This window comes from Phyllopteryx taeniolatus, chromosome 16, assembly GCF_024500385.1.
Source record: "Phyllopteryx taeniolatus isolate TA_2022b chromosome 16, UOR_Ptae_1.2, whole genome shotgun sequence".
Lineage (NCBI taxonomy): Eukaryota > Metazoa > Chordata > Actinopteri > Syngnathiformes > Syngnathidae > Phyllopteryx > Phyllopteryx taeniolatus.
This window is the reverse complement of record NC_084517.1, coordinates 18743640-18767428: the sequence shown is the minus strand read 5'-3', so window position 1 is coordinate 18767428 and position 23789 is coordinate 18743640. Positions and strand designations below refer to the sequence as shown.

At 42.9% G+C, this 23789-nt stretch overlaps 2 protein-coding genes across 5 annotated transcripts; both read right to left on the bottom strand.

Moving 5' to 3' along the window:
• Positions 1 to 774: 774 nt before the first annotated feature.
• On the bottom strand, positions 775 to 3473 carry si:ch73-141c7.1 (coenzyme Q-binding protein COQ10 homolog, mitochondrial). Its single transcript, XM_061749579.1, has 5 exons — positions 3236 to 3473; positions 2295 to 2447; positions 1867 to 2059; positions 1305 to 1406; positions 775 to 1096 (listed from the first exon to the last, which is right to left on the bottom strand). Exons 1-5 carry the CDS (start codon positions 3343 to 3345, stop codon positions 944 to 946), a joined length of 711 nt encoding a protein of 236 aa, XP_061605563.1. The 5' UTR covers positions 3346 to 3473; the 3' UTR covers positions 775 to 943.
• Positions 3474 to 4653: 1180 nt separating this feature from the next.
• On the bottom strand, positions 4654 to 21905 carry hsd17b1 (hydroxysteroid (17-beta) dehydrogenase 1). Of its 4 annotated transcripts, none has more exons than XM_061750115.1 (6): positions 21785 to 21905; positions 7362 to 7523; positions 5899 to 6078; positions 5535 to 5628; positions 5279 to 5462; positions 4654 to 5040 (listed from the first exon to the last, which is right to left on the bottom strand). In XM_061750115.1, the coding sequence occupies exons 2-6, from the start codon at positions 7510 to 7512 to the stop codon at positions 4885 to 4887; spliced, it is 765 nt and encodes a 254-aa protein (XP_061606099.1). In that variant the 5' UTR covers positions 7513 to 7523; positions 21785 to 21905; the 3' UTR covers positions 4654 to 4884. The 4 variants fall into 4 exon arrangements, with proteins under 4 accessions (XP_061606099.1, XP_061606097.1, XP_061606100.1 ...); XM_061750113.1 differs by having other exon boundaries at positions 21821 to 21877; XM_061750116.1 differs by lacking the exon at positions 21785 to 21905 and adding an exon at positions 21625 to 21758.
• Between the last annotated feature and the right edge of the window lie 1884 nt (positions 21906 to 23789).

Below are 23789 nucleotides of genomic sequence, written 5' to 3'. Positions count from 1 at the left end.
TGGAGTTTGCATGTTCTCCCCGTGCCTGCGTGGGTTTTCTCCGGGCACTCCGGTTTCCTCCCACATCCCAAAAACATGCATTAATTGAAGACTCTAAATTGCCCATAGGTGTGACTGTGCGTGCGAATGGTTGTTAGTTTGCATGTGCCCTGCGATTGGCTGGCAACCAGTTCAGGGTGTACCCCGCCTCCTGCCCGATGACAGCTGGGATAGGCTCCAGCACGCCCGCGACCCTAGTGAGGAGAAGCGGCTCAGAAAATGGATGGATGGATGGAAAGACTGTTTTCACAAGCTTTTTGTGGGACTTTTTTTACAAGTAATGTCATTTGTTGGGGGGAAAAAACATTTTGGAGGTTACTAGAAAAAAAGAATTTAGTAATTAATATGAATACAACTCAATTGTTGAAGTTGTTCTCACAAGAATTGAATAGGAGTTTGTATAAAAACATTTTGTAATCAGAGGGGGAGAAAACTACATTTGGTATTTATAAAAAAAAAAAAAAAAAAAAGCTTAGTTTTAATAATGTATTTCCATTAATGACAAAATATATTTTTGTACAATTTCCGACTATAGTACTGTGACAACTTTGACATAGTTCAACCATTATAGAGGTTGAGGTACACAAGTTTTAATCTGTCCTGATATGTCGGCAACTATATAAATTTGTGGCTATAATAGCATATAGTGTCAAAAAAGATGTCGTACAAAAAAAACAAATTAATGAGGCAATCTTAAGTCATTAAACGTCATTAAAATGAATAAGAGGCAATATGTCATTAAAAAAAACTTTTAATTGAAAAAAAAAATAGTTAAGTAAAAATCATCAGAAAACATTTGTGCACAAATGAGTCAGAATAAATTAACTTGTGAGAAATAAATTAGTCTATGTGAAAATATAGCTTCTCGTGCATGTGTGCGCGTGTGTGTGTGGTGTAGGTGGTGTCATGAGGACCGCCTCCTCAGTGTCGCCTCCTGCTGGTGGCCGTAGAGTGCGGCCGCCCGTAACTCGAAGGCGCTGACCATCTGCTTGACCGCCTCGTCGAAGAAGAGACGGGCCAGTCGAGAATGAAGCAACGACTTGAACTCGAAGGACACCTGCGGGGTGAAGGGAGGACGAGCGGTGTCGGCTAACAGCAAAAGTCTTTTTTTTTTACCCATAATGCCGCTTCACTGAAACACAACCGCTTCCTGGATGCTAATCTAAAGCTATTTTCAGCTGACGAGGCCAGCAACAAATCGCCGCTAAATTTAGAGTGACAAGCGTAAGCCTTCCTTTCAGACATCCATTGACAAAAGCACTTACATAAAAATGAACTTTGCAGGAGTCCGGTGCGTCTTTAGGTCCTGGCTCAAACCTCCAGATTGTCTCAAGATGGCTGAAGAGGGTCCCGTCGGTACACAAGGCCTGCCGCCATACAAGGGATCATCCATCATGTTTCTCAAGAGTCGTCAATCGTTCATCTTAAAATGTCATATTTCCATGAAAGAGCATTCAAATGGAATATGTGGTGGTCACCTTCACTGACCACCTTTATTTTTCATTTCAAAATTAAATAATCTGCAGGCCATTTACTTTTACAGGTAATGTTGTAACATGAGTTAGAAATTATATTTTGGCATCATCGTTTGTGGTATATTCACAGTTTAAACTATTAATATAGGCAATTATAAAAATTTTAGAGGAGAGTGTGAATTACTAGCATTTTTCTCCTCTAGGGCTTGGTCCCCATTACTGTACTACATTTCACATATGGTGGAAGGGCAGGCCCTCCAGTGACCAAACTATGTGCCAACAAGTAACTAAAACAAATACATTTTCCATAATATGTCGCCATTAAGGTGAAAAAAAGATTTTCGGAACTCACTCTGACTTGGTGGTTGGGGACGAGTGTGACGTCAGAAGTGTAGTGCTCCATCACGGGAGGGAAGCCGATCTCCAGCTCGGCCCGGACGTCGCCGCCCTCGCCCCTGATGACGCGAGAGCTCTTGCACCAGGGCACAAATTGCTGGTACTGAGCCACGTCGGACACCACGCCGAACATCTGCTCCGGCGTGTAGCTGGAGAATGCAGCGATACACATGATTTTAAAAAAAAAATAAAATAAATAAAAAAAATCTTAATTTTTAAAGGTTGTAAATCGATGAAAGATTCGATTTGCTCAACTGGTTTAAACCACTGTTGCAAATAAATAAATAAATACATTTAAAGCCAATATTCCATTGATTAATGGAATAATCGATTTGAAAAATATGCAAACGTGACAGCCCTATAACATTGCTCCGGGTCACTCACCCTAAGGTCCGGATCTCGGCGTACTCGGTTCTGCGGAGAGTGACGGGGGCGGCCGGGTTGATGAAGCTGCGACGCGGGCGGTCGATGCAGGAGGTGGCGCACAGGGGCAAGGTGGCCCTCCTCAATGTCAGGAACCCACCGGGACAAACATGTCTGGCAGAAGACAACACCAATGCAATGCTATGCCATGCTATCCATTTGTATAGTGAACATTAGGGTATGTAAAAGGAAAGAAAGGCTATGGACATCTGTTATAGTATGACTTACCACGACTGGTGTCACAAACGATATATTCGAAATCCAAATGTTCTTCTTGACCAGGAACTGTCAGATGCTCAGGGCATTGTGAGCAGACACGAGTTGTCCTGCCACAACGCTCATCTCTTCTCGCGCACTGAACCAAACAAAGGTTCATCGTCTGGCCCAAATTGAAGGGGGAAAACTTGTACTTCGGGTTTAAAATACTTTTTTTTTTTTTTGTGACAGCAGTCCTGGAATATTTCTGACACACCTTATAATATGGTGTCATATAGAATGTGACGGTATAAGTGCAGTATGGTACAGTACAGCATGATACAGTAATCCCTCCCACCCACTATATCGCAGATATTTTTGTTATTAAAGCTATTTCTCTAAAAATAATTAAGTGCCATGAATGGTTTTATAATGGTAAATTTAAGAAAAATTGAGTATAACAGTATCATATTTTTTAATTTGATATTAAAAGCCTCACTGAAAACGTTCACTGATTGTTGGAATTTAATCTTGATTCCCTCCCTCCCCCCAAAAGTGCTTTTAAGCAAGTTATCTTGGTGCAAGCAAGAACACACAATAAAAGTGTTAAAAAAAAACATTTAACAACAAATGTCCAAATCTATTGATAATGAAGTCAAAACGAACATCTGTGCATCCGCCGTTGATGGTCCTCTTTTTTTACTCACCTGCCATTTCCTCGTTTAGCAATTCCACGAAAAAACGTGGTCGAGTGAACTTCAACAACATCCAAAAGAGTCCCGACGAGCCGCTGAGTTGACTTGACGGACATAAGCATTTTTTCCAATAATAAAAAAAATCAAAACTATATCGAGTTTCCCTCGAAAGAGTGGCCGAAGTTTACGACGCCGACCGGCTGATTTTACAACTGCGGGATAGCAACGCCCTCCACTGCCGTGACGTCACCCAGTCCTGACCAATCACAGGCCAATATTTCCAATCGTACTCAATCTTTTTTTTTTTTTTTTTTTGCAAATTTCAAATAATGAATCATCAGATGACGAATCATGACGCACCCGTTTCATGGTCAATTGTCGTCACACGTAAATGATGACATATAATAATAATAATAATAATAATTAATCAGATTAATTTAACGACTGTACACATTTTAATTAATATAATTGTTAATAGTTACCATTTTAAAGGTTTAATTTTAAACATTGTAAAAGTAGTTGAACGCTTGAAACGATTAATGCACATTAAATGGAATTAAGCATTAGTTCCACGACCAATCAATGTATTTAGTACCACTACCTTCGTAGTGGCTTTTTATTTATGTTGATATATATATACAGTAATTCGTAGAAAACGTTTTGGGGGTTACTTAAAGGTTAGTATTAAAAATATATAATCCATTTATAAAGTTGGTGTTCATGTTAGAATGTAATTGGATTTTGTACCAAAAAAAAGTTTTGTGATTAGTGAAAAAAACCAACTACATTTTTGGAGGTGCTACATTAAAAAAAAATTGTATTATTGCAAGAATTTGGTAGGATTTAGCACATAAAGGTGATGTCAATTGTCAACAGTTGAAAAAACTACCTTTTTCAGTGGTCACTTAAAAAAAAAAACTTAGCTGTAATCATGTTGCCAAATTGTGAAGATGATATTCTCACAAAAAATCAGTATGATTTTGTATGAAAAAGGGATGCAATTAGTGATTAAAAACTACACATTATGACCTTTAACCCCCCTCTCCTAAAAAAAAGCAGCTAAATTTTAATAATGATTTGTGAAGTTGGTGTTCCCACAAGAATTAAGAAGAATTTTGTCCCAAAACGTTTGTAATCATCCATCCATTTTCTTTAACGTGCTGGAGCCTATCCCAGCTATATTCGGGCGGTAGGAGGGGCAAACCGGTCGCCAGCCAATCGCAGGGTTTGTAATCAGTGGAGGGGGAAAAAAAACTACATTTGAAAAAGTAAAAAAAAAAAAGAAGAAGTGCGTACGGTCAGCTGATCAAGAATCTGGCTTTGAGTGAATGCATGATGGGAAGTTGCGTCCATGTTTACCACGTGATAAAAGTGCATCATCTACACTCAAATATATACTGTATAGTGATGCATAATAAAAAAAAATACCATAGAACCAAATGAATTTAATCAAAAACTACATTCAAATATTCAGCTCCCCAAAACTGATTTCTATAACTTTGCCAAATGTTATCGTTGATTACTAGTTCCGATATGGAATTTAAGGTTGAAAAAACATCATCTGTCATTGCCTTGGAGGGAACTAGCTTTCAAGTTGAGCAACAACGGTGAGTCAGCTTCATTTCCTCGAAATGCAAATTGACAAAAAGGACGCGCCGAGGTCACTGCTCGTCCGGCGAGAAGATGAGTTCGCTCATGGCGCTGATGTACCGTAGGCCGTCCGGCTGCGTGACCTTCAGCTCGGTCAGAGGGGGCACCGCCCCGCTGGTGAAGTACCTGAAGGCCGGACTGGGCGACTGCATGGCTTCCAAAAACACCTGGGGAAACAGAAATGCTGAGGCCTTTTTTCTTCAAGAGAGGCTCACGAGTCAGCTTTTTACGGATCGAGACTCATAAACCATCGAAACGAGAGCCAACACAGAGAAATAGAAGACATAGAAGATAATAGGACTGGGAATTGGTTATATTATTAGACTATGAAATGGGGACACCCTGTATTATGGGCAAGGTATCTCGTTGTTACAAGTACGTCACGTGCAAAACAACACACTTCACCTTGACGACGTCCTCCGTGTCTTGTGCTGCGTTCTGGAACACGTAACTGCAATGCTGCAGGTATCTCTCGTACAGGCCCAGCGTGTGCGCGTCCACGTGCTGCAGGGACGCGTCGCCGAGCTCTGCCTTCTTCAGGTTGACCAGGAAGTCCGTGTTGACGGGGCCACACTCGATAAGACTGACACTGAAGAGCAAATGTTACATTAATCGGCTTCCCGGGAATGACTTTGTAATTCAAGATGTTTTGGACACTGACTAGATGTTGAAATGTTGCAGGAGAACGGCCAAGCTCTCGCACGCTCCTTCGATGGCGAACTTGCTGGCGCAGTAGACCTCGTTAAAGGGAAGGCCTGTGAAACAAGACTACTGTTTTGTAAACTACGTCTGTGATTCCCAAACGCCAGCAGGAAATGATGCAATTTCACTTAAATGATGTGAAAGTTATTTATTTACATCAAATAACGTATGTTTGTTTATCTATGTATAGTGACAGTCCGAAGAATTGAATGTTACTATTCGTCAGGGATTGGACACAGCCCTGCTGTAAATGGTGAAAACCTGAGAAAATCTGGATTTGGAAACCCTGAACTGAATGAAATTGCGGCAATTCAGATTCTCACCGTGAAGGCCTCCGATACTGCCTGTGACCAGGATACGACCGTCATGCTGAGCCTTCATTCCGGGAAGGAAAGCCTTGATGGTCTCGATGGTGCCCAGAAGGTTGACCTCTACAATCCGCTTCATGGAGTCCAAGGAGTGAGCTTCCAGTGGACCCATCAAACCGACCCCGGCGTTACAGACTGTAAGAAACAATTAGGTGGGGGATGTTTGCTTTAGTAAAATAACTCCGAGGAACCTTTGAAGTCAAACTCCGTCCAGTTTCTATTGCGCTTGCCTGGACGCTAGCTAATCGCTGAGTATGTATAGACAAATAACCATTCACACTTACGGATAATTTACAGTCTTCATTGAATCTAAGAATTGTGGAAGGAAGCCAGCGTACCCAGAGAAAATCCATACAAGTACAGGGAGAATATGCAAACTTTACAAAGAAGGCCGGAACCGAAATTCGAAACTCAGCTGTGACTCTGATGGAAGTACAACCCCAATTCCAATGAACTTGGGACGTTGTGTTGAACATAAATAAAAAGAGAATATAATGATTTGCAAATCATGTTCAACCTATATTTAATTGAATACACTACAAAGACAAGATATTTCATGTTCAAATAATCATTAACTTCGAATTTTATGGCTGCAACACGTTCCAAAAAAGCTGGGACAGAAGAAGAAGAAGAAGAAGAAGAAGGTGGCAAAAAACACTGAGCAAGTTGAGAAATGCTCATCAAACACCCGTTTGGAACATCCCACAGGTGGACATGCTAATTGGGAACAGGTGGGTCCATAATTGGGTCGAAAAGGAGCTTCCCTCAATTGCTCAGTCATTCACAAGCAAAGATGGGGCGAGGTTCACCTCTTTGTGAACAAGTGCGTGAGAAAATAGTCCAACAGTTTCAGGACAGTGTTCCTCAACGTACAATTGCAAGGAATTTAGGGATTTCATCATCTACGGTCCATAATATCATCAAAAGGTTCAGAGAATCTGGAGAAATCACTGAATATAAGCGGCAAGGCCGAAAACCAACATTGAATGCCCGTGACCTTCGATCCCTCAGGCGGCACTGCATCAAAAACCGACATCAATGTGTAAAGGATATCGCCACATGGGCTCAGGAACACTTCAGAAAACCAATGTCAGTAAATACAGTTCGGCGCTACATCCGTAAGTGCAACTTGAAACTCTACTATGCAAAGCAAAAGCCATTTATCAAATACTGTCATCTTTTTTGCGGTCAAGCTATCGCCATTTTAAAAAAAATCATAAATTCTTCATACTTACAAGTGGAAATAAACCAAGGTCTCGCGAGTTAAGCAGAGACACTTTGAGCTGTGTTTTTGTCTGTCTTTAGAAATGCATTTTCTACACACACACACACACACACACAAATTACATTAGATTGAGGTTTGTTCGACTCTTTAGAAGTTGAGAGCTTCCACTGTACCCAAAGCACCAAGAACACACCTAGAATGTCCACTCGCTTCTCCGCAACCTTGTCCCTGGCGTCCAGGATGGACTGGCGGTCCGTGACGTCCATCTGAAGAACGTCCAGCGTGTCCTTGTGCAGGCCTTTGACGCTTTCCAGAAGACGCTCCTTCTTGGCCAGGTTCCTCATGGTGGCATACACTTCAAAACACACAAGCAAAGAAGCATACATTGGATCACCGGTCCCAAGCAAGGTTTCAGCGAGCCATGCATTTTTTGTGGAACTTGTCCTCCTAAGGGTTACAGGTGAGCTGGAGACTATCCCAACTGACTTTGGTCGCCATTCAGTGGCACGGTACGTGCTGGCCTATAGACAAACAGCCATTCACATTCATACCAATGGACAATTAAGAGTCTTCAGTCACGCATGCATGTCAGAGTGTCAGAAGAGAACTCTCGCAAGCGCTGGGGGAACATGCAGACTCCACACAGGCGGTCGGTCACCTTTGAATGTTTGTTCCGGGTCCGAGGCCAAACGGACCGCCAGGCTGAGGCCGATGCCGGACGAGCAGCCTGTGATCAACACCACCTTCTTGTCCATGATGCTGCCAACGCTATGAGAGACCACCGAAGGATTCTCGAGTCTTTTCCCCTCTCAGTCTCACAAGGCCACTTCATCCCCAAACATCTTCCCATTATCAGCCACCTGCAGTCCTCCCGTTAGTTTCCCACGTCCTTGCTTCCAGTTTGTTTTTCAGATGACATATCAGTGCAGGACCTTATTTTGTTACTGTGGAATTTAAAAAAAAAAGGCTGAACCGGTAAATGCGGCGATGGCGTCTTTCACACCAGACGAGGGCAGCAGAACATCATGAAACAGGCCACAATAAAAGTTTCCTTCCTTTCGAGAGCTCCATTGAACAAAACATGATTGGTCGAGTTTAGGGAACCAAGGTAGCGTGTTCCTGAGATCCAGATGATGTGCTGCAATTTATGCTTGTTACGTATGCTTTTGTTTTTGAAAATCCACTGAAAAGTTCCACTTCCAGGTCACGGTTTCAAGCCTATTCCAGGAGAAGGGAATAGATTGTTGGATTTTATTGCTCTCATTAATTCTGTTGAGGGTCATTGGTAGCTGGTGCTATCCCAGCTGACTCCTTGCGAAAGGTGGACTCCACCTTGGACTTGTCGCCAGTCAGTTGCAGGGCACACATCAGACAACTGTTCACTCTCACATTCACGCAGTCACTGAGTGGGAACGGTTTTGAAATCTTGAAAGTCAACAAAGATTACTTGTGTTCGATAGCTATCGAGGCGGCTGCACGGTGAAGTCGTGGTGAGCACATCTGCCTTAAAGTTCTGAGGTTCTTGATTCAAATCTCAGTTCAAACGTTCTCCTCCTGCTTGCGTGGGTTTTCTTCAGTTATTCCGGTTGCCTCTCACATTCCAGAAACATTCATGTGAAGTTCATTGCAGACTTTAAATTGCCCACAGGTGTGAATTGGAGTTTTAATATTTATTGCTTTTGGCTGGCATCCAGTGCAGGATGTATGGATTCAAATTGTACTTAAAAGAACATGTAGAGCAACAATAAAGTGCATCTACTAGCGGTATCAGCTATTTAAAACAAAGTTAGGTTTTTAGACACTTCAAAAAAAAAGTTTCTATTGCCAGCAGCTACTCAACAGAGAATAACATTCATAACATTTTCACTGAAAACATTTCAAAATAAAATTCTTGGGGCAATACAGAAGAGGAAAAAAGCTTCCAATGTGCCACTTAGTACAAGAGAAGTGAACAGCACTCGAGTACATTATAGTCTCGCGACAAAAGGGCTTCACAGTACAAACACACAAAGAAGAGCAGTAATTGTTTTATCTTTGTATATCTATTGCATGTCTAAAATGCCTGTTTGACAGGAGGCGTTTTAACACTTGAAAAGAAAAACAGTTGACATACTTTTCATTCTCACTGAATGACTCCATCTGTCAGGTAATTAAAGTTGTGGCAAAACGAACCATAATTGACTTGTTTACCTGATGATTTCTTTCTTTTTGCCCTCTGTCCCAACAATGACACATCATGTGTTTTGGCTTCGAATGCCTTTATTTCCATTAACTTCACGTGGAATTGGCATATGACATGTGGCTATACTTGTTCCTAATGTTTCCTGGCTGTTTTTTTTACAAGCTGAATTGTCTAAATAAAAAAAATAAAAAAAACTTGAAGTAAAAAAGCAAATTCTAACGTTCACTCATCATTCCATATGCCTGCAGTGAAGCCCTGACCACAGAATAATGAAACAGTCACCTGGAGTTGAGTTTCTCACTACACTTAGTCAATTAAATCCCTACAGTCTAGTAAGTGCCAAGTGGAGGTCTGGAAATACTCTATAAACACCTCCTGGAGTAATTTTAAGCCTCCCAGCTCTAGGGAATGTTATTCAGGAACTGTTTTTTTATTATTATTTTTTTTTAAATGAAAAGGTGTTGAGTTTGTTCGGAATGTAGGCAGCAGGTTGGGGTGAAACAGAAGCATTCCGAGTACTGAGAAAATGAATAACGAGCACTGACATCTTCCCAGCGTTGGGCCATGTGCTTCGCCTCTGGATGACAGCAGGTCACATTGGGGAGAAGTGCTATTTAAAGGCGGAGAAATGAAGTGAGCGCATGGTGCGGCGGATACAATGTGAGGTTTGTAGTACTGCGGAGGCGCTTCCTGAGGGAAGACCAGACAGGATGTTCCAAGTCCAAAAAAATTTATTAAAAAAAATAATAAAATAGTATCGACACAAAAACGCATTCAGAGGCTGTCAGGTGGCCCGCAGACCCCAAAGGCTATTTAAGCCAATCACAAGCCTCAAGATAGCCGTGTCCAGATCTTTGCTCTCTGCTCACCATGCATACCACCACCCGCACTCTCCGTTCCAGCCGTTTTATTAGCCTCTTCGTTTCCAAAGACGGCACTATTTTTGGTCGATCTTCTTTTCAATTTTCTGCCCCAAACGACAGGAACGATCATGCCGTACATCACATTGTACAGTTGGTTATGCATGCATTTGTATTTGCTTTTATTTTTGCTTTGTTTGTCTATATGTCCCCTGCGATTGGCTGAACATGACCAAAGAATGAACGACAAGAAAAGGAAAGACAGATGGAGCTGACTGGTTGATTCAACTACGGGCCTTGATATATGACTTAATTTATGGACTGTAGAATTGTCTTATGTTGTACTGAACAGGATGGACAGTAGATGTAGGCTTGATCCTGGTACAAAAAAAACCAAAAAAACACCTTTTCCCATTATTTATAATCGTGAGAGGCCATAGTTTATGAGCTTGTCTCGCCTTGTCTCTACTCTCATTAGAATCTATCGTATCCGTCATGTTTTTTTTCCCTCCAAGAGGCCAGAAATGCTGCAAACCTGACGTCTATCCACATTTTTAACAGTCTCACTCAGTGTTTTTACGGGTGTCCCTCCAGAGATTCTTCTTTTTCACAAACGTACGCATGAGCCACCAGAATTCCCTGCTGCTCCTGAACTTGATTTCCAAAACAAACCGTCAAAGACTTTGAGTTTGAGCTGCTCCAACATGAGATTGTTGATGGTAAAAATAGAAAATGTCCACAATACTGCAAAAGGCATTAACAGATTTGTTCCTGTGAGGATCGTGTCATATCCCGGCCTCGCTGGTGAGATGTTCTTCCGCACGTTTCATGAAGAAAATGGGCTGAGGAGTCAAAGGTTCAACGGCAGGAGCGCTTTGGGCTTTGCTGCTTCCTGCTAAAATAATCACTGGTTGTAACAAGAGAGGTCTTGTGGAAAGTAAGAACGAACCTGAACACAGAGAAAGTTAACAATCAGCATCTTTTTTTCTTGGCTTCAAATCGAGAAAATCGGATTTCCTGAAGCGGTTTCATTCCCTCAATGCGATTCTTCTCCCAAAACGTGGAGTAACTTAGAGTAGGTCCGGACTGAGTTCACAATTGTGCTATTAAATACATCTTCCCAAGCTTTTTGCTATTATATGGGTCAATACTGGAGGTTGTGGTCTTGAACTGGAGCCTCGACGTCAGCTGGAACCCTCAGGCCGCTTCCTTGACCCACCACTCTCGGCATTCCACAGAAGTTTGTGTATAAATCCTACAATCACGAGGAAATAGCGGAGTAAATGTACAACATTGGAAACGTCCCCTTTTGTCTACCGCATGAATACTCAAAGTTTTTGTTTCTTTTTCTTTGTCGCTTGGGACATTTGGTTCCTGCTCCTGTAACCGGCCTTTGTGGTCTTCATGCTCCTGTATTTAGTTTAAAAGGCAGCTGGTATTTGCCCAAAAATAAACCAATGAAGGAACCAACATCATGAGTAGAATTGCACCCAAAAGGCCTTTGTTCGGTCCTGCCCTGTGATTGGCCAGTCTGGCTTTTCAAAATTCAAACTCTCCATGGGAATGCACAAAGAACAAAGGGGTACCTTTTTGTCCGGTTTACTTTTTGGTCCTCTTTAAGAAGACTTCAGCTTGTGGATTCCTCGTTTGAGGAAGTTGAAGAGTTTGTTTAAACGGGACTACCCTAAGACTTTGTGGTTGCAGACTCATCACTTAAGGCAGACCGGGTTTGTGGTCTGGTTCGTCTGAGAGGGAATTACAGTTTTAGACCAAATAGGTCTGCGTTTCGACCTGCGAAGTCACCGGCACAAGGCAGACAATCATGAGGCTCACGAGGTGAAGTTAGTTGTGTTGTGGTGGCTCAGCCTGTGACTCAACCACACAGGTATTTAACCAGTACCAGCTGCCAGTGAGAGAAGCTGGCTTGTTTTTAGCTGGATATACATCGGATCTTTACACTAGCTTGTATTAGTTGCCTTTTTCCGCCTTCAAGTCCTACAACCCCCACTAAGACAGTGCTTCACCCTGTACTACATTATTGTCTTCTCGCAGACATTGAATCAGCACTCCTCCACCCATCGCACACCCGTTGCCAAGATACCGTCTGTTTACCGCCGGCCAAACTAATACGGAGGTATGCAGACACAATAAGATCCCCAAAACAAGTGCACAATTGGCGTTCGCGTTTACCGTTCTCACGTGTTCCCGCCTCTATTTCTAGATATGCTAAGCCTCATCCTGTCTTGTCACATGCGAACCAAATCAACTCGTATATTTTGACTCTTATACTCCTCACGGTCACTGTGTGGGGGGGGGGGGTCTGTGGGTCTATTTTTATGGTACAGTATTGCTACAGTATGAGGTCAAGTAGTTTGTCTAGCCAGCGACGCCTTGCTTTTTCGCTTGATGGAGAAAATATCGTTGTCAAGATTGAAATTGCTACAAATACAAACAACTGTGTCGTAATGAATGGTTAAAACACAGAAAACAATATCATAGCAGAAGGAGAAATATTTGTAGGATATCAAGGGATGGCTGTTAAAAATGTGTGGCGTTGATTTTCACGACAATTATATCTCTCGGCATTCACACGCAATCATTCGTTATGCAAGCTGTTTGTAAAATTCCATATAAATAACTTCTTATTTTATTAGCCAACAGGGAGGGGAGGACTCTCGACAATACTGTGAACGGAATCCACTTCCTCCATGCCGCGACGGCACATTCATTCCTGAGCTTTTAGTTCACACAAGCACAATGACCTCGCGGCTCTTGTTCTTCTCCGACACCACGGATGCATTCAGATCGTATTCCGATAAAGTCCTTTTGTCAGCCACTCTGGGCTGCAAGCCCGGAGAGTCCCACGCTCTCACGGCCGACGGCTAGGCCTCGCTATTACCTCAACTAACTATTTGTCGCGCACTCCGCCTGAACAGGAATGTTACCTGTCTTCATTGTTGACATAGTCCCAGAGATGGTCATTGTTTTTGTTTTTTCTGATCCCTGTTATTGTTATTGACGTCATTGGAAAAGCACCGCAAAAGCCCTGCAACTTTCACACTCTATTCATCACCTCTACTTATGTAATGTTTTGTTCTAATCGCATCAAAACAAATCTCAAAAATGTGAACTAAATTTACAGAGGGGTCCGAAATGGACTAAGGAAGAACCCATTACATTTGACTGATGCATGAATTTGAACAAGACAATTCTGACCTAAGGAGCAGATGCCTATCAATGATGTATGAAATAATTTGAGAGAGTACACGCAAGCCTCAGCTCAGATTCGAACCCCAGCACCTGTCGTCAACCATTCTCATGAAAACCTAAGAGTTTCTGCACTACCGATTTCTCACATTTGACTCATTCAATGCCGGCCGTTTTAGAAACAGGGTTCCCCATATTGCCAGCCAGAGCTTATTTGACTGATCTTTGAAGGCCCACAGAATATAAGCACTGAACCTGTCAAAAAAAAGCGGGATTCTCTTCTTCTACCAGAAAAAAACTGTTTCTTGCTTTTTCCATTCTTTAGTAAGCAACAGTAGAACATGGGCTGATTTTCTGTTTTCTGACCAAAAGAGCTTTTGGTAAAAAGAAACCAGTGACATTGATGCGAATATGTTTTACTTTTGTGAAAACCTCAAACTATAAAACAACAAAATGAGCCTGAGAAAGGGCTTTTGTTGGCAAAATGATCATTTATCGACGGATATACAGTACAACTAAGTAAGGCTCACCGCATGGCTCGAGTTGAACGTCAGTGGGTTTTTTACATGCCGATCTTTTCTCACAATCGCGACAATATGGCCTACGCGTACTTGACGAATATACTCATTGGTGACAGTAAAAGGTTGGATTCCAGTTGAAGAATATAAGTTAAGGGCATTTTACACAAATATACATGCTTATACGGCTACTGAACACAATAGTAGTAAGAAAAACGCCATTACAATTATGGAGAAGCTAATAAACAAGCTAGCAAATCAGTGCCATGCTGACATCTTGTTTTCATTTGCATTTACAGGAGCAAAATAAACAAATGATGATGTCTCCTTGCTCGTAAACGATATCAACAAGTAGTTACAGGCCTCTGTATCACGGACAAGTTTGGGTTTCGCATCGGCGCTTGATTATATAAGTTCACTCATTTACACAACTTTCACCCTCTCAAACTCCCTGAGCGGAGGATGCATTCAAAACATTCTCAAGAACCATCTGGCTCTTATCACCTCTTCACATCATTTCCTCATAAAAGGGGGAGCCAAGGCCTCGCATACGTGCTTATCACGCACGACTCCCTATTCTGTCACGACAGTGCCCGTCTTTTTCTTTTTATTTTATTGCCCGCAAGATGGATGACACATCACGCCACCTTTGTCCACATTCGGGTCCAACATTTCGAGCCGCTGTCTTCGAGAGTTATTGGAAGCCGAGCTGACATTGGGTTTTGTGGGGCCGAGGAGGTCGCCATGACTTTTTTTCAGACGGCCTCGTGAAACGGCAACAAATAAATAAATAAATAAAAAATCACTCTTGGGATTATAAATCGAGGGAGCAAAGCTTCTCCGAAATCTCTGTGAAACGCTACCAGGGGCAACCTGTCAATTAATCAAGCCTGCTGAGAATTACGTAAGAGTTCCTTGGGCTGTAATTTAGGTTTATGTGGCAGATGCCATTCAGAGTTATGTATCAGACCATGATTAATGCCGGTACGTGATTTACGATGAGTTAACCGAATGTGAAAGCCATTCCGAAGAGTGGCGTGCGTGGCAAATGCTTTATAGTGGAGGATGTCATCAGTAGTATGGCAGCTCATTATATAACGAGCATCGGGCCATGGATATTTCCATTCCAAAATGGTATGTGTTTTTACACTTTGCCCTTATGTAATCAAGGACATTTGGAAAATGTCAACTGTGGCCAGACGAAAGACTGAAAGATATCCCCCTTGCTATTATACACCACTGTTGGTATTGCACCTTTTTTAACTTTCTTCAGTCCTCTGATTTTCTGCTTCCTGTCAGGGTTAAAGCAGGGTGGGCAAAATCTGGTGATTAAGGGCCACATCTTAGTTCAAGTTTTTGCTTGTTTGTTTGCTTGTGACGTCGTCATCCTTTTCACACCTGTAGGTGGAATGGCCACATTATCTAAATATTTTTGAAAGTGTAAATCTTCTTAGACGAGAACTTCGCCTTCTCTCATTCTCGCCTCAAGTTTAGCAGGAAAGTGGCAGCGGATTGCTCCGGGCCCGGGCCCTTTTGCGTCAGCGGCGCGTATTCCAGGAGATCCATCGTACGGGTGCCGCATTCTTGGCGTGCCCGAGCTTCGCCGTGGCGACGCTCACGAGACTTAACAGTCAAACAGCTGCGGCCGCAGACTCTCTCGCTTCCTGTGAGAACAGCGATGGCCGAGCAGAGCTTTGACCCCTCGAGAGGCGACGATCCAAACAACAAAAGACTCTCTTGTCTGCAAAAAGAGCCTCGGACATGACTGAAGAAGCGATGAAGTCTGTCCCATTTTTACGGTATCATCAAGATTGATGATGATGGACAGATGGTGGAGTGTTATCAACATCATGAGCGTAGTGTCAGGTCTTTGGACTCAGACGTCTGAGGACAGGTCTCGACCCCTCTCAATTTGAATCCCTGCCAGAGTGCTTTATGTTCCCATTCAATCTGCAACAAGGAGCTCCGGAGCCCCCTTTTAACGTTGAAAGATTTTAGAAGATGGATTTTACATGTCCTCAGCTTCATCTCAATGGGGGAACTTACATATGAATGCAAACTATCGCAGGGTGGATTTCTTTAAAACCCTCTGCAAAGAATGGAAGATGCCAGGAAAGGTTAATGTGCGCCTCTCGGTCACTTGTCTATTACGTAACTAGACTGGTTACAGTGCTAAAGACAAAAGACTGAGACTAAAGACTTTCAATTAGGAAGGCATGAATAACTGGCTGCTGAAGTCAGTTATAAGTCTGCCCACTCTTCTTTGCGCCAGGCTGTCTCACTGGGAGGTCTCGTCGGTAGCAAACGGGCATGGTTGGTGGCGTTTGCGTTGCTTTGTGGATTGACTGAGAAGGCCAGTAGGCTGCAACCAGACGAAAGAGGAATGAGAAGATTTCCGATGCATCCTTGGTGCCTTTGGGACTTATCGGATGTCAGAAAAGTTGAAAAGTTGTCAATTTCAGTCACAAAAGGAGGCTATTGTTGAAATGATTGTTGACCTTCTGTCAATCTCAACCAGTCAATGTAAAGTATGTGTCTGAAGAAGAATTGATTTTGTGGGATAATCGCCACCCTTCGAAGGCAGCAGTTTTAGCCTTCACGCCACTTCAAGGCAAGAATCTGATTTATTGTTAATGCTTTTAAAAAGGAGTTTGGCAAACTTTTGTTTTCAGAAAATAATACTAATAATAATAACAGGTCCTTTGAAGAAGAAGTGAATAGTGAAAATGTGTATGCAAAATATCTAAAAATAAATACAAAATCATGTAACAATGAAATAAAAGTTCATGAGGTCATTTTATATGTTATCATTCATCCATCCATTCTTATCCCCACTAGAGTTGCAGGTGTGCTGGAGTCTATCCCAGCTGAAAATTAATTGAATTATAAATGAATTAAAAAAACATTTCAAGGGGAAAAAAGATGAAATAACAGCCTCTATTAAGTGACTCTTGATAGTGAAAATGCTTGGTGGACTGGATTAAAGAACAAAGCAAGCGGTATGTGGATATCGGGTCATCCTTTGGAATTCAGAATACGACCAAAATTATTAGAAAATGCGCGGGACGGGAAAATTAGCGGGACGGTAAATGTATGAATTTCCCGGTACCTCTTAATCACCACCTACAACTCTTCTACTGCGAAACCATGTTTATGTAATCTACCTACGTTTGCCATGGCGTAACAGTTTATAACGCTCAATGTTGAATATGTGTGTGTTGTCTGTCTGTTTCGGTCGGTGATGTCATATATAGGTACACACAAGAAAAGAAACATCTGTTTTAGCTAACGACTATTGACAACTATGTATTGATTGGAGTGTAACAGTTGCGGCAAGAAAAGGAGGATTCACACCACTGCATGAACTATGACCTCCCTCCCCCGACGCGGGGCAACAAAGGGTCAAAGTGCAGCGATGCAAGCTGTCCCCTGCATTTAACGAAGCGCATGCATTGCACACAACGGCGCCGCTAATCTGTCCTGCTGTCGCGTTCACGTTCCGTATGGATCTCACCCCATAACTCCTGCTGATTCCATCCATTTTTAGTTATTTATCCTCACCAATCCTTTTCATCTTAATGATTTAAGAGCTGGCGGCACGGTGGTCTGGGTGCTTAGCACGTCTGCTACATCCTGCCACATTCTAAAAAGATGCATGCCAGGCTCACTGAAGACCAGAAGTGGAGATCCAGAATAAGTGGTTAGTACGTCTGCCTCACAGTTCTAAGGTTCAGGTTTCGGATCTCGGTTCTGGCATTTCCATTCATTTCAATGGGAAAAGATGATTTGAGATACGAGTACTTTGAGTTGCAAGTGTGGCCACGGAACGGATTAAACTCCTGTACCAAGGCACCGCTGCATAGCTCCCTTTTAATTATTGTGGTTGAAGTTGGCTACATGAGAGGCTCCAAATATTAGAAACATCTGCCAGCGGGCTGCGCCTGGCCGCTCCTCACCAGAGCGCCATCAAACACACACGGCCACGCTCCAGCCGGTAATCGGTCAGCCCAAGCTGACCTATGAACCCTGCCGTGTGACATATGGACACGTGCACCTGCTGATCCCCGAAGCCAGTGAGCTGCTAGCGTGACGGATGCGGTCACCTGCAGCTGAGTTGTTTCCTCCCTTGGGTGTATGCCCATCCACGGGGCAAATGTGACTTGTGTGTACATAGTGTACATTTACACTAGCAACACTTTTAGCATGAGGCGTTGTTTTTCCGTCACTTCATGGATAGCAGTGTGGGACTATCTCTACGCAGCGAGCTCATGTGGAATATGTTTGTCACTATGTGTGTGTTAGGATGTGTTCATACCAAAATGACAGCCGCTTCCACGGAGCACTGACACGTGAGGATTGGTAGCAGCGCTTCCATTTTTCCAAGGGACCCAACAGCCAGTTTTCCATATTTACGATGACACCCCGCGTCATCACGAGGCTCATTCTGCAGCCGCACACTTCACTTTTTGTTTGATTTCCTCATAATTGCCTCTGAAAACACATTACATTAAAAAAAAAAAAGCATTTGGAAGACATCTATGCCAAATTTGGGCCCCCAATCTCAACTTTAAGTGAACTGGACCACACAAAGCTGATGTGAAAGTTTTTAAAGTCTTAAAAGCAAGTGTCTCCTCTATTGCAACCATATTGGAAAAAGAAAGTGTCACTTTGTAAAACAAACCAGGCGCTGGTTTTGGCTTCGGACAAGTGCTTCCACTGAAGCTTTAATGCTCACTTGGACTTAAAAGTATGAAAGTGTGAGGTTTCGCAGCATTAACATCTCAGCATTTTTTGCGGGTATTATATACGATGGCTTATTTCTTCCATTTCATTGGTATTTCTTCAACTATTGTGGGGGGAAGTTGTGCGTCAGAGTCACTGTCCTCCATGTTCTGTAGAATTCCATTAAATACTAAAATGACACGTTCATGTATCCTAATTCAGGGGCTTGACAAGAGAATAAAACTGAGTTTGATAGCCTCTTCATCCTCGTCTTAACTTTGTTTACGTTTGCTTCTTTGTGTCCTTCGGGCCCAAACACTCCCGTCTCCCCTCCGCCGCCAGCTCAATAAATGTTTTCCATTTCTCTCCTGAGTCAGACATTCCAAATGGACCCATTTCCCTATTTCCTGTTGCTTTCTTTCTATCGTCCTTCTCCTCCGCCACGGTGACTTCTTGCATCGCGATCCTCACGGGCGCTTGCTCGCTCATGTTCATTTTGCAGACAATGAGTAAACTCCCCCGTCTGCGCTTTTGCCTGCTCGTACGTGTTTATCCCGTCAAAGTCTGTCTCGTACAGTCGAAGCAGACACAAGCGAGACGACGGCGCTCTTTTGCCAGGTCATTCCGCTCGGACGAGGTCTTGACGGACAGCCGCGGGTGCAGCCACGATTCGTTTCCCATCTGCTCTGGGACGACTTCTTGCCTCTTGTTGAATTCCAAAGGTTATTGTTCATGCCACTCGATGCCGAACCACGCTAACATGTAGAGCGAGGGATTAATGCGAGGATGATGGCGGCAGGAGTGACTTGATGTAACAGTTGTTAAGGCTTGCATCTCAATTTCGTGTTTAACAAAATACATTTTTCCCACGAAAGTGAACTGAAATGCCATTAATCTGTTTCATCCCTCCCAAAAACACCAACTCCGACTCCAGCTCTGGTTTACCATTTGGGCTAGTTTATTGTTAGCTTCTTCTCCATGCTCCTTGTGAGTGTTTTCATTCTGTATCTATGTGTTTGGCTGATTTTCCTGTTCAATAAATGGTTGAAAGTGTATTGGTGATTCTGACTGCCTTTTTTTCCCCCACTTCAATCGATTGATATTGGCTGACAACACACAACAACAAAAAACGACCATGTGACAGCTCCTAACTCAAAACACTTTGGGCCTTCGTAAGACAAGGTTCCACTGTAGTTGCTAGTACTGCTGATTTATTAGAATTTGAGGGATGAGAGAAATGCGAGTCCGATGCTAATGAAAACCATGTTGCGTTTTTGGCAGAAACAATAAAAAAAAATCAGAACTATCCACTGTCCTCATTAGAGTCACGGGTGAGCTGGAGCCTATCCCAACTGATTTCCTCCCACATTCCAAAAACAATGCACGTTAGGTTCATTGAGGATTCTAAATTGCCAGATGGAATAGGCTGAAGCAACCCTAATGAGGACAATTGTTACAGAAAATGGATGTATGTATGCATTATTGAGTCATTATAAGTAGGTAAAACGTTTCCACAAAGCTGATGATTTTACAAGCATTTACACTTTACATTAAAATCAGCGTGATTCAGAGTCGAATGGCCAATGTAGCCAGTTGATTTTGACCAGCACGCATGTTACTGGTCACAATGTAGTGCAGTTGTTCGCATTGATACACGGCTGACCCAGATTACTCGTTAGAGCTAATGTGTTCAAAAATATTTCTTATATCTGAAGTATTGTTGGTTTTGTCTTGACATGCAAAAGTGAGTGTGCAAGGCGCTTGTTATGCATTCCTGTGGGCGGGATGTGGCGAAACATCTCTGTACCTGCGACGTCGCCCACTCGCTCGTTCAAGAATCACACACTTCCTGTAACGGCAATGCACGACACACACACGCCACTTCTAATCTGGTCGAAGGTGAAGCTCCTTACATGGCTCCATTTTCGATAGTGCTTGTCCTCATTATGGTGGACGGTGAGATGGAGCGAGTCGACAGGCAACCGCAGGTCATGTATAGAAAAACAACCATTCACACCGATGGAAAATTGCAATGAACCTAACATGGATGTTTTGGAACGTGTGAGGAAAACCGCCATACCCCGAGAAAACCCACGCAAGCACGGGGAGAACATGCAAACTCCACACAAGGCCTGAGCTGAGATTTGCACCCTTATCCTTAGAACTCGTACAGCGGTATTAAGTCAAACATGACTGTAAAAATCATGTAAATCTATGAGCACCTCATCATATTATGACATATACACAATTGCCTTTGCATTTGATTGTTATTACATACTGCATATTTTGAACAGAAGTCATGGAAAATAGTGACAAGCAAATATTTTACAGTACAACTGTTGTACAATTTATGTTAAGAAGTGATTTGGCAATGTTAAATACTTGTAAAACCAATTAAAGAGAAGAAAAATTGCAATATTGGTACAGATTTTCTGCCCAAAAGAACAAATCCATTTAGCAAGAAAGATGAAGTAGACACACTCTATTTGCTACTTAATATGATGTGGCGGGCCGGATCTGGCCCCCGGGCCTTGAGTTTGACACGTGCCCTAGTACATCAAAATCCCCAAAGTCAATCGCTAGCAGCTAGTCCACTACAAAACTGAATAAACATTCCAGAGGCTAACGTCACTTTTTAATAAGGCCACACATCATGCTCCTGCTAGGGGGTGTCCAGATAACAAAAACAAAAAATTGTGATCTGCAGCTTATTCGGATGTCTTATTTTTATCCCTCAGGTGTGTGTGTCTGTGTGTGTTCCCCCCGACTTCACAAGAAGGATTAGGAACAAAACTTTTCATACCATTCGGGCGTCAGCAGCGCATATGAAATGACTTCTAAAGTTTGGGAATGCTTAAATGACACAGCCGCCTACACACTAGCAAGGACTGTGCGGATTTAGATCAGATTACAACTCCATTTAATCTTATCATTAGCAATGACTTACCGGTACTGACAATAACTTACCATACAGGGTTTAGTGTTTCACAGTTTTCTCATGGCAAAGTCTTGTTAAATGGGGCACATTTCCTTCACAAAAAGAACAGCCAATGTTTTTTTCCCATAGGAGAAAGGGGCAAAGTAAATACACTCAGTGAGACAGCTGTTTGACTTTCCTCTACATCACCTCTTCCAAAGTGCCTCACAAGGATGCGTCGCTCACTTATTTGGCATCTTCGTGCCTTCCTCGTTCCTGCCCCATCATTGGCGTGGTGCGTGTTTGGTTTGGAATTGGTTCACAGACACTAAAAAGGAGAAGAAAAAAAAAGTGTGCTTACAAACGTGACTAAACAGACCTGAAGGCAGAGTCCTGAGGGGGACAAATATTTGAACAGTTCAAGGTGACTTAAGATTTCTTTTTGCTTACCAGGACACTTCCCACCTTGCACGGTAGCGCAACACTTCAATGGTGTGCTTCTAATTAAATGACAAAAGTCCGCCAGCCAATCACAGAGCACGTAGAGAAACAACCATTCATACCAAAGGATCATTTCGAGTCGTCAATGAACCTAACGTATGTTTTTGGTATGTGTTTTTTTTTTTTTCTGGAAAGCTTCAAGAAATTCACTGCAAATGATCTCATTGCTGGATGTGTGCGAACACATTCGCTGGGTTCTCTAGAAAATGCGCACATGCATAAAAATGCCAATCCTTTAGTACAAAACAAAAAAATTCCCAGTCTGAAAGCGCTACTCAATGCACCACTTGTGTGTGTTTCCGCGAGATATCATTTACCTGCCGTTAAATCCCCATTGTGAATGATTCAATCATGTCCACATGTTGGATTTTTTTACTGGGACGGGGCCCAAACGAGACCTAGGCCTGTTTTGTTCCAGCACGTCAAAGGGGTCACGACTCAACTTCTCACATTTATGCGAGCTAAACGGCGAGCTGGCAGGCTAATTTGCTGGTATGTGTTTTGGTGTGCTCTCCTGGGCCGGGTCGGCCTCGCTCGCTTCCTCGCTCACCAGCCAACGAGCCTCCTCTGCACTTTGACCCCCGGTTTAATGGGAGAGATGGCGGAGGCGGAAGGTTCAAGGCTCTATAGAGGACTTGGGGTAACGTTTAAGGAGGCACTAGAGGTTCCGCAACCTGGCGCGTTAACGACTCAGGGGAGACTGGTGAAATGTCTGCCGTCAATGAGTCTTTTTGACATCACTGCTTGTTGGCAGCAACACAATTAGCTTTGCTATGGTAAAAACGGACAATCGGGTGCTGTGTGCTATATAACAGCTACGTCTACCACGTGATGCACGACTAGAAAATTTGCTACACCGCGAGACGTGCCACTAGCGCACACAATCTCAATATAGAATGGTAATATGGAGTCACAGTGAGCAATTTTGACAACTGATACATAATTTGTTCTTTTAGGAAACATAGTCTGAGTACTTTTGGCACATCTGTATATGGTAAAATTGAAAATATGGCTTAAAATGTTTATGTCCGACTCGATCTATTGTATGACCCCTGGCTCCCGGCCCATCTTGTGCCAAATATAATTCTGACTCATTAGATGTCTTAAAAAACATGATTTAACCTTGTCCTTCTTGTGTCAAATATTGTTCAAAACAAACAGGGCCCTTTACATGACACGCCCCAGACTGCTGAGACAGCAGCTATTTGTCGGTGAACTGAAAGGTGACAGTTCGAGCCATTCTTTTGGGATTGTCATCACTTTCCACCCTGACTCATCCTGGGCAACGCCTTGGGATGCTCAGAATTCCTCGGGCAGGCACTCTCCCACACATGCTCTTGTCGCCTGGGGGAAGCTTGCGCGTCGAATCTCACCTGCAGCCCAGCAGACCAGCCAAGCCCAGTTGGCAAAAAACACTGCATCCAGTGTGCCTCGCATGCTTGGCAAGAATTCATGGACTATGAACACGCTGAGCTTTGTGCCACGGCCTAACCTATGGAAGTGCTGATCAAGGTCACGCTGCTTTGACCTCAATTCAAATGTCAATGCGAAGTTTAAAGGTGATTTACGCTTGTTGATGGTCATGACTCAAAATTGTCCATAGGCGTTAATGTAAGTGTGAATGGTTGTTATATGCGCCCTGCGAATGGCTGGCAAGCAACGTCAGCCGGGACAGGAACCAGCACACGCACTATCCGATTGAGAACAAGCAAAA

Coding starts and splice junctions, on each gene's coding strand:
- hsd17b1 (XM_061750112.1), bottom strand. CDS start 7,923: ATGGACAAGAAGGTGGTGTTGATCACAGGCTGCTCGTCCGGCATCGGC. Junction 5,629..5,898: donor CAGTATCGGAGGCCTTCACG/GTGAGAATCTGA, acceptor CTTGTTTCACAG/GCCTTCCCTTTAACGAGGTC. Junction 5,463..5,534: donor CTGCAACATTTCAACATCTA/GTCAGTGTCCAA, acceptor TTTGCTCTTCAG/TGTCAGTCTTATCGAGTGTG.
- si:ch73-141c7.1 (XM_061749579.1), bottom strand. CDS start 3,345: ATGCTTATGTCCGTCAAGTCAACTCAGCGGCTCGTCGGGACTCTTTTG. Junction 1,407..1,866: donor TCCCCAACCACCAAGTCAGA/GTGAGTTCCGAA, acceptor GTATGGCGGCAG/GCCTTGTGTACCGACGGGAC. Junction 1,097..1,304: donor CCTGCAAAGTTCATTTTTAT/GTAAGTGCTTTT, acceptor TTCACCCCGCAG/GTGTCCTTCGAGTTCAAGTC.